The sequence below is a fragment of the Tupaia chinensis genome, unplaced genomic scaffold (genome assembly GCF_000334495.1).
Source record: "Tupaia chinensis unplaced genomic scaffold, TupChi_1.0 Scaffold145814_1, whole genome shotgun sequence".
Taxonomy (NCBI): Eukaryota; Metazoa; Chordata; class Mammalia; order Scandentia; family Tupaiidae; genus Tupaia; species Tupaia belangeri.
In genome coordinates this window covers 551,523-560,488 of record NW_006205672.1, presented here as the reverse complement: position 1 = coordinate 560,488, position 8,966 = coordinate 551,523, and the positions used below count along the sequence as shown (strand labels likewise).

The 8,966-nt window shown below is 57.8% G+C and overlaps 1 protein-coding gene across 1 annotated transcript in view; it reads right to left on the bottom strand.

Annotated features, from left to right (window-relative positions):
• LOC102486194 (CUGBP Elav-like family member 3) overlaps window positions 1-6,821 on the bottom strand; it is a 14,434-nt gene extending 7,613 nt beyond the window's left edge. The window contains 2 exon segments of the mRNA XM_006168404.2: window positions 4,805-4,887; window positions 6,028-6,821. Coding sequence (XP_006168466.1) covers window positions 4,805-4,887; window positions 6,028-6,172 — 228 coding nt within the window. The 5' untranslated portion in view covers window positions 6,173-6,821.
• Window positions 6,822-8,966: the final 2,145 nt, after the last annotated feature.

Sequence of the window (8,966 nt, the reverse complement as noted above, 5' to 3'; positions counted from 1 at the left end):
TCAAGGAAGACTCCAGCCGAGGGAGACCCTACAGAGGCCCGGACTTCCTTCTAACCCTGAGAGGTGTGTCTGCCTCTCTCTGCCCCATACACCCCTTGACCCCAGGGGGAAGGCACTCGGGCAGCACAAAGGGAGCAGATGCCCAGTCTCCGTGGCAACGGGAGAATGCGCACCATGGCAACCGCCCACTCAGCCTGATTTATCCGTCCCGTCGCCCTGGCGACCGTGGTGACGTCATCACTTCTGCTGCTCCACACACCCAGAGAAGGAGTGGGGAGGGGGGTGGGAACAGGCTATGCTGGGGGTGGAGGGTTTGGTGGGGGCTGGGAAGTGGGGGAGGGGCTGGGGAAGCATCCTGATTGTGGAGGGAGGTGGCAGGGCAAGTCCTAGAGGGGCCAGAGTGTCCCTGTCCCTGCCTCCCTCCCCAGAGCAAATCCTGGTGGCTGTAAAGGAGGAGATGCCACCCAGAACTCCTTGGCGATTCTCCCCGAGCACGCACAGAAGTCCTCTGAGCTCTCCCCTCTCCCCGACCCGCAGTATCTCCCTTTGTTCAGTCTTCCGTGGGAATGGAGAAATTCCTAGTTGAGAAGACTTGGAAATGACTCCTGCAGGTTGGTTTCCTGAAACAGGGCGGGGAGTCTTGGAGCTGGCGTGGGAGGAGAACTCAGTACTTCGTGTTGGGACACATTTTACTACTGAGGACTTGGATTGCTGGGGCCAGAGCTGGTGCCCCGACTCATCTAATGGTGACAGAAAAAAGAAGATAAACCATTGCTTTGCATTCTGAGGGTGGAACTAGTGGGACCCTCAGGATAGGCAATGGGCTGGAGTCAGGAGACCCGGGTTCCAGGGTCGGCCCTGCCACTCACTAGCTGGGCGACCTTGGACAGATCACTGCTCTCTTCTGGGCCTCAACTTTGTCATCTGTAAAACAAGTGGGGTGAGGCAGGTTGTCTCTAGCTGGGTCCCCTCTGCCGTCTGCTCTGCCCTTCTGGCCCTGGGAGCTCCTGGGTGGCATCACAGACACACAGAAGTGCAGAAATCAAAGTTCCTGCTGTCTCACTGTAGGCCCTCTTCCCAGGCAGCACAGCCTGCTGGTCATTCTGGCCGGCCTCTGCCAGCTACAACTCCCACCCTGGATCAGACCTACGCCCCACCTCAGCTGATACTCCTGCCCCAGCACCCCAGCCCCAGATCTCTGGGATCTGAGAGCAGCTGGCGGAGGAGGGAGGGTACCCGGCAGACAAATCCTCCAGCCAATCTGCCCCCAACTTTATCTCCCACCAATCTGGGATTATCCCATGGAGGTTCAATCTTCTTAGGGAGTGTGTGTGTGTGTGTGTGTGTGTGTGTGTGTGCGCGCGCGCGTGTACAAGGCAAGGCTTGGGGGTCAGATGCTGCGGGGAGGGGTTGGTAGTCTTTCACCTCGCCTCTCCTGTGTTCCAGCCAAAGCGAGCAGGAAATTCCCTCACAGGCTCATCCTCCCCACGAGGTGGAATCAGAGCCAGGGTCGCAGCATGGGGGAGTCTTACGTTTGGCACTAACCCCTGCCCAACAGGCGCCTGGGGATTTGCTGTTCTAGTTGGAAATGGGGAACCTGGGACCCAGAGAGGATGCGGTTCCTCTCTGCACAGGCTCCCAGGCACAAAAATAGCATATCAATAAATACCCACAGCTGATGTGGATTCATACAAAGACCACAGAAGCATACAGGCCACAGCACAGACCACGTGGATGCCCCCCCCACACACACTCCCTTGGTGCCCCCAGTGCCCCATTCCCAGCCTTCTTCCTGGCTGGCACTTCCTGTGGGAAGCTCAGGCTTTGTTAGCTCAGCCCAGGCACACCTGCCCCCTCCCCTGAGTCCAGCTGGGCCCTGTTTACCTGGCAACCAGGCGCCAGCGCCAGCGTGCTCCTCCCTAGCTACCACCTAGGGAGGGTGAAAAGGCCTCCCTCGGGCCTCCCAAAGAAGAAGGGGCTATTTATACCCCAACCAAGGACTCAGGACCACTGATCTCCCCAGCAGGACCACTTTCAGGCCTTCGTCCTCACTGAGAGCAAAGACCTCATTTCCAAGAAGGGCTCACCATTCCCACAAAAACTGGTTTTGCTGAGGGCATGGGCCTGGTGCCCTGCCACCCTGGTCCACAGTGGCTCATGGTGGGCGGAGGTCCTCACCATAGGGCCAGATCCCCCTTCAGCCCAGAGCTGACAGGCCCCGGAGTGGTGTGTGTTGGAGAGGGAAGGGTAGGCACCTTCTAGACTTTGGAGTGACAAAGATGGGGAGCAAGGAGAGAGGGCTAAATGCTCCCATTAAAAAAGAACTGGGCTGGGGGACAGCAGGTGGCATGGTAGTTAAGACGCTAGATCCTCACATGGCTGACTGTTCAAGTCTCAGACTCAGCTGCTTGAAAAGTCATGCCAAATGCACGTGCATGCATGCCCCAAATTCCAAGACCAGAGGAGGAGGGGTTGTGGCATGGCCATCCCTCTTGTGGGGTGATTTCTCAGTTTCCCTCTCAGTCTCCCTCTGGTAAGTGCATGCACCTAAAAAAAAAGAACTGAACCAGCCCCTAGACCAGTCATTAAGGGAGCCAGATCCCACATGACTGACTGTGAGATTTGACTCCTGGCCCTGGTGGCTTGAAAACCATGCCAGGCACATGTGTGCATGTAGGCCCAAGGAAGAAAGGAAGAAAAGGGATTGTGGTGTGACCACATCCCACGGGGGGTGTTCTCTCCCTCTCCTCTCTCTGCGTCTCTCTCGCATGCATATGCACGCTCTGGCAAGAATTAAGAAAAAGAGAGAGAACCCGCCGTAGGAGGGACATGAAATTCCCAACACAACTGCATCATTGTACAGGAGCTGACATATCACACACACACACACACACACACACACACACACACACACACGGCTGTCTGAGGGGAAGGAAGGCAGGTGGCAGGAGAAAAGACCTGCAAGGTACAAAGAGGCAGGCGGGGCTTAGCCATGGACATCTGCTCCCCTTGACTACCATGGGTTTGCTTCCCAAGACTCCTAGGATGGGGGTTCCCTCTTGGAGGATGGAAACCCCTCATTTCCTACGGAAGCTCTGTCAGGTCCCTCTGGATTCTGTCCCCAGGGACAAGGGCCAGAGTGGAGAACACAGCGACCCCTGGGAGCCCTGGAGTGAGGCTAGACAACCATTCACCTGGGCTGACACGCAGAGGAAGGAGGGGCGGGCTGGGCCCCTCCCCTAGCAGGCACTGAGCTCTGCCTGTGTCCTGCAGACCCTGCTAGATGCAGCCAGCTGTCACGGATGGCCCTGGAGCCCCATGCCCACCCCTAGGCCACCTCTCATCCAAGTCCCCACTCCAGTCTCCCTTTCCTTTCTCTTTTTCCTGGACACCCTCTCATTGCTGTAGGGCCTCTGAGGTAGGAGGACAACAGGGAAAGACAAACAGAAATGGAGATGAAATCCTTTGAATTTGTGAAGGGCCTCCACAGCGGAAAGGAAAGGGAAAAGGGAAGTTGGGAGTCGCTGGGGACCCGGCTTCCAGGGATGCATGTGCCTACACCCCCGCACAGCTGGCCTGCCCTGTGATCACGTGCGTGCGTGTGTGAGCACACGCTCAGCCCGAGTCCCCGAGCCCGCTCACACACATGCATGATGGGGCAATGGCTGTTCTTGCCATTGGCTGGGATGAGACAGTGGGGGCGGGAGGAAGCAGCAGCTTCAGGATTTGCTTCCCTAGCAGTCCTGGAGGGTCGAGGGCCCAGGTCGTGGACCTACCCAAGGCTGGGAATTGGGAATAGTTGAAGCAGTTCTAATTTTCCTAGATTCCCCCCACTCTCTTCCCCATCTGTTTGTCTCTCCCTCCCAGGAAGCGATGAATGATCAACATCATCCTCCACTTCCCACATGGGGGAGGAGTAGAGGCTAGCACAGATGTGTCTCCAGCTCCCAGACCACGCTGAGCAAATGTTTGCTGAAGGCAGAGATAGAGTTGGTCTCAGGAAGTACTTCCTGGGCTTCAAGGTCCAGGAGAAAACAGAAGCAGATGGATAAGAAGAGGGATGGGACACCTTTCCCCGGGGTTCGGATGGGGGCTGTCAGATGCTTTCCTGCTGTCCTCAGCCTCCAGCCCCAGCTTGGGACACCCCGCGAGGCCGGCTGAGAAGAGGAAGCAATGAGTTCTGACCTTGTGGGAGGGAGGCCGCACTGGAGGCCACCTCGGCCCCCCCGGCACTCTTGGTGGGCCCGAACCTGGTCCTCCACAGTGAGGTCTGCCAGACCTACAGGCTTGCTTCCAGCCCAGGCCTGCCCAGGCCCTGCTATGCCCTGACGGCCTATGGCTCTGTTCCCTGGGCTCTTCTCGGGAGACATGAGGGGCACCTGTCTGAGCTCAGAAATGGGTCCAAGGTGCCAGTCCAGTGGGCACCCAGCTGCCTACTCCCCTCCCCCAACTCACAGCCGCCTCTCCAGACTTCCCACCTGGAGCCATGAGAGGGCTGGTGCTCCTGCTCACCCTGACCCCCACTAGCTGTCCTGCGTCTCCTCCCCACACCTCCCACCAGCCAGGTCCTCCCTCTAGTGTGGACTCCGGGCAGGTGGGGGTGGGGTGGGAAAGGGAGGGCATCCACTCTGCCATTCCCGGGCTACCTTCGGTCCAGGTAAGAGGAGATGCCAGAAAGAGAGGGCTTATTGGAGATGAGAGGAGGTGGAAAATATGCTTAGCAAGTAGAAGGGTGGTGGTCCCCTGCCACTGACCCCCAGAAGGCCTTTCTTAGCCCCCTGGCCCTGCTGGGAATGGCACTCACCCCTGGCAGCGTCTTCTGTTCGTGCAGGGCACTCTGGGCCTTCAGGGCTGAATCGCGGGCGCAGTATGTCAGGAAGGCACATCCTGAGGGGGGCAGGGGCAGAGACAGGCTGGGGTGAGTCCCTGGTCCCCCCCACTAAAGGGCTCCTCCAGAGACCGAGAGCTTTTTCCTTCTCGCCACCTGCCCGCCAGGGTGGAGAAGTGTCTGAGGGGGGTAGACGTTCTGCCCCAGAAATGGGGCAAAGACCCGGAGGCCCAGATGCTGGAGGTGATGGAAGAGGGGGACGCCCGGGCTGTGGGGAGATGGGCTCTGTGGGGGGAGGAGAAGGGGCATGTGATGTCCGCCAGATGAGCCTGTTGTGTGGCTTCCTCTCCCTCAGCTGCCCTCCTTTCCCCTTTCCCCTCCCCTCCGCCTCCTCCATCTTGCCCATTGACACCCCTGTCGTCTCCATTTTCCCTGTTTCCTCACCTCTCCCCAACTCCAAGGGAGGTAGGTGGAGGGCAGAGAGTGGGACAACAATTAGCCAGAAGTGCCTTCTCCCTGGCCGGTAGATGGTCAGGCAGTGTGGCCCCTCAGGTCCCCAGTGCTTGAAGCTCTCCAAGTCCTGAGTCCAGCCAGACCCTTGGATAGGCCTGAGGAGCATCCTCCCTGCCCCTGGCTCTCCTAACTTCTTAAGTCCCCATGCATCCCAGGTCTCTACCAGCCTCTAACACTTGGCACCTTGGTTGGGGATTCCTCTCTGCTGTCCCGGAGCTGCCCTGCCATCTCCTGCCCATCTCCGCTCTTTCTAGGAGGAACACCCGACTCTGCACCCTGACCCCAGGCCAATGTTACCTGAAGCCACTCAGATCTGAGTCTTGCTCAACACACACGCACTCACACGCGTGCACACACACACACGCACACACACACCTGCCCAGCTCCTTATCTCCCAAGTCGGCCCTCTTGTTCCTCTGTCCTTGCTTAAATTCATCGCACCACATCAAAGCCCCCCCCCCCCCTCCTGACCACTCTCCACCCTGAAGAGGCCTCCTTAGCCCTTACCCTGGACCCTGGGCTGCTCTAGCCAAGTCTTCCAGCGCCTCAATCCACACTCCCAACCCCAAACTCTTCTTTCCATATCAGCCCTTCCCAGACACCCCATCCTTTCATCCTGACTCCCCACTCGTCCCAGCTTCCCAGACCTCCCCGAGAAGCCTCTCCAGCCTGGCCTGACCCCTCACCCTTGTGCAGCCCGGTGTACTTGTCCTTGATGACAGTCAGCTCGAAGATCCGACCAAACTGTTCAAAGATGGGCTTCAGGTCCTTTTCCTCCAGATGCCTCGGGATCTGCCCCACAAACAGCTTGATGGCATCCGGCTCCTTCATTGGGGCGGCCCAGGAGGAGGGGCCGAGGGGAGCAGGGAGAGGCCCAAAGGCCAGGGGAGCTGCCCAGCAAGGAGGCAGGTGGTGGGGGCCGGGGGCCCAGCCCGGCTGGCTCTCCCTGTGACCCCAACCACACTGCTGAGCGGAGGGGCGGCTCTGCACACAAAGGAGGCCCGGGGAGTGGAGGGCTAGGGGTCAGGGGTCTAGGCAGACACTGTCATGCCACCAGGGGGCATAGCCCAAACAAATGGTCTCCTTCCCAGAGATCTGGCAAATATCCCAGGATGGGGGCAGTGTGCCCAAGACCTGGAGGGTTCGGGTGGTGGCAGGGGCGATGGGGCTCAGAGGACTGGGAACTGGGGGTTGAGATGAGAGCTGACGGCGGAGAAAGGGCCTGAGGAGGGAGCCGGGGAGGAGGTGGTGGGGTTGGGGGCCTGATATGGTTGCCAGCGGCGTCAGTGAGGGGGCCCGCTCCTGGTGTAGGGCAGGTGGAGCTCTCGTTGGCTTCCCCCGGAGGACACCTCCCCTGTGGCTGATCCTTCTGCCGGGTCCGAAGATCCCTGATGCCAGACGCTTGATCTCTGACGGCGGCAGGGCTCCGGGGGTCCCTTCTGCCCTGCCGCCCCCCTTCTGGTCCTCCCCTCAGCCCCCCGGTCACCTGGGTCCCGGAGCTCTGCTCTCCGGCCGCGCTCTCCTCAACAAAAACCTCCCCCCTCCACACCCCCCTCCCCACTCCCACCTCCTTTCCCCTGACATCAGTGATGTCAGTCTCAGGGGTGGAATACAAATTCTCTACCCTGGAGAGGGACGCACAATCCAGGCAAGAGCCACGCCCTCTTTCTATCTTCATCCTCCCCGACTCCTTCCCGCCCCCAGAAGAGCAGCTGGTCCTGTTGATAATAATCCTTCCCCCATCTTACTCCCCAGTCAGGAGTTGGGCAAGGCACTAAGATGGAGAATTTATAGAGGAGCCCTAAAGTGGGGTCCATTGTTCCGGGGGCTGGAGCTGTCCCCGGTGCTGGAAGAGAAAACCCAGGAGATGGGGGCGGGGGGGAGGAGAGGAGAGCCCGGCATCTGGGGAACAGGAGAACCGGGAGCCAAGGAGAGAAGTCAGGGAAAAGAGAGCGGGATAGGAGAGTTGGGCAGGTTGAGGGGGAAGGAGGGAGGATGAGATGGGGAAGTAAGCAGGTCGCAGAGTCTGGAGGAAACGGGCAGAAGGGACCCAGAGGAAAATAGAAAGGGAGGTGGCGAAGGCGAGGGCAGGGTGAGATAAACGAAGAAAGAGAACTGTATATTTTCCAGAAAAGGAAACAAGAAAAACTACAGCTTTCTGGCATTTGCCGACGCCCCCTTCTGTGCCTCGGAGGGGTTTGTGTGTATAAGCGCGCGTGCGGGGGAGCTCTCACTTGGAAGCTCCTTGCAGACCAGGACACCGTTTAATTCTGTCCACAGTGTCTGGCACTGTATATTGCTTATGTAGTAGGTGCTTAACAAACGCTTCAGCAAAGGGCCTCTGACAGCAGACCCCTGGCTCCCGACTTCTTCAGTGGGAAGAACCACAGCTGTCCAGCTCCCCTGTAGAGCAGAGAAGCCCAATGATTCCTTCCTTTGCTTTTCCTTTCAGTGGGGGTCCTGGAGTGGGGTCTGCAACGGAGTCAGGTAGCAAAGAGGAGAGGGGAGCTCGTCTGGGGGCCATTACTCCCCTGAGCAGCTACGTGTCTGTGGATGATGGGGATGCTCCATAACCCCCAGAGAGCTTGACACCCCCTCCCCCATGTACGGGGCCCGCCCATCGGACCCCTCCCTGCAGGGATTATCTGCTGACAGCGAACCTCCTGGCACCTGCAACCCTTGCTTCTTTTCAGGTGCTCACGGATGGGGCTGGCAGCTTTAGGAGAACACCCTGCCTCCCTGTCCTTCCCTTTTGCACTTCAAAGTGAGGCTGAGGTCTCTACAGTGGTACCAGTGTCTCTGACATGTGTCCCACCTGGATCCCAGGGGCCTCCTAAGCTATCACAGCAGGCACTCTCCTCTTATGGAAATGAAATCATGCTAACAGTCTGGGGCCAGCAGGTGGAGTGGTGGCTAGGGGAGCTGGACTCCCACATGGCGGAACACAGTTCATATCCTGGACCTGGCAGCTTACTTTCTCACTTTCCCTCTCTCTCTCTCTCTCTCTCTGTCCTCTCTGGACAAATTAAAAGAAATAAGTAAATAAATAAAGTTAAATAAAGCAATTCTTTTTAAAACATAATAATAGTAACAGTCAATCTGTGCAGCCCTAACGGTATGTCAGGCACCTTTTTTTTTTCTTTTTAAAGTTTATTTCTTCCATTAGCAAGAGAGACAAGAGGAGAAAGAACAGGCATTCCCAACAGAGTCCCGGCTGAGACCCACTGCCAGCCACAGCCAGCCCCAGACATGGGCAAATGCATGCCTGGCTTATTCAGGGAGGTCTCTGGATCTGAACTGGGGACTTTCCCATGACCCATCTCCATCCCCTTCTTTCCTTTTCTTGCCTTCTAATCTGATCATGGTATTTATAGAGATGCTCGAAGACCCTAGGCCCTGTTGATCTCCTTACTCTGTGTCTTCTCAGCAGCTCTGACCTGCATCTTTATATTTATTAACTCATTTAACCCTCAGCACCACCCTACAATGTAATTGTATCATTACCCCCACATAGAGATGAGGAAACCAATGCACGGAGAGCTTGCGTTTCTTGCCTAAGGCTAGAGGGAAGACTTGCTGAGATTGAAGCTGGGGCAATCTGGCTCCTGAGTACATGCCTCTAATT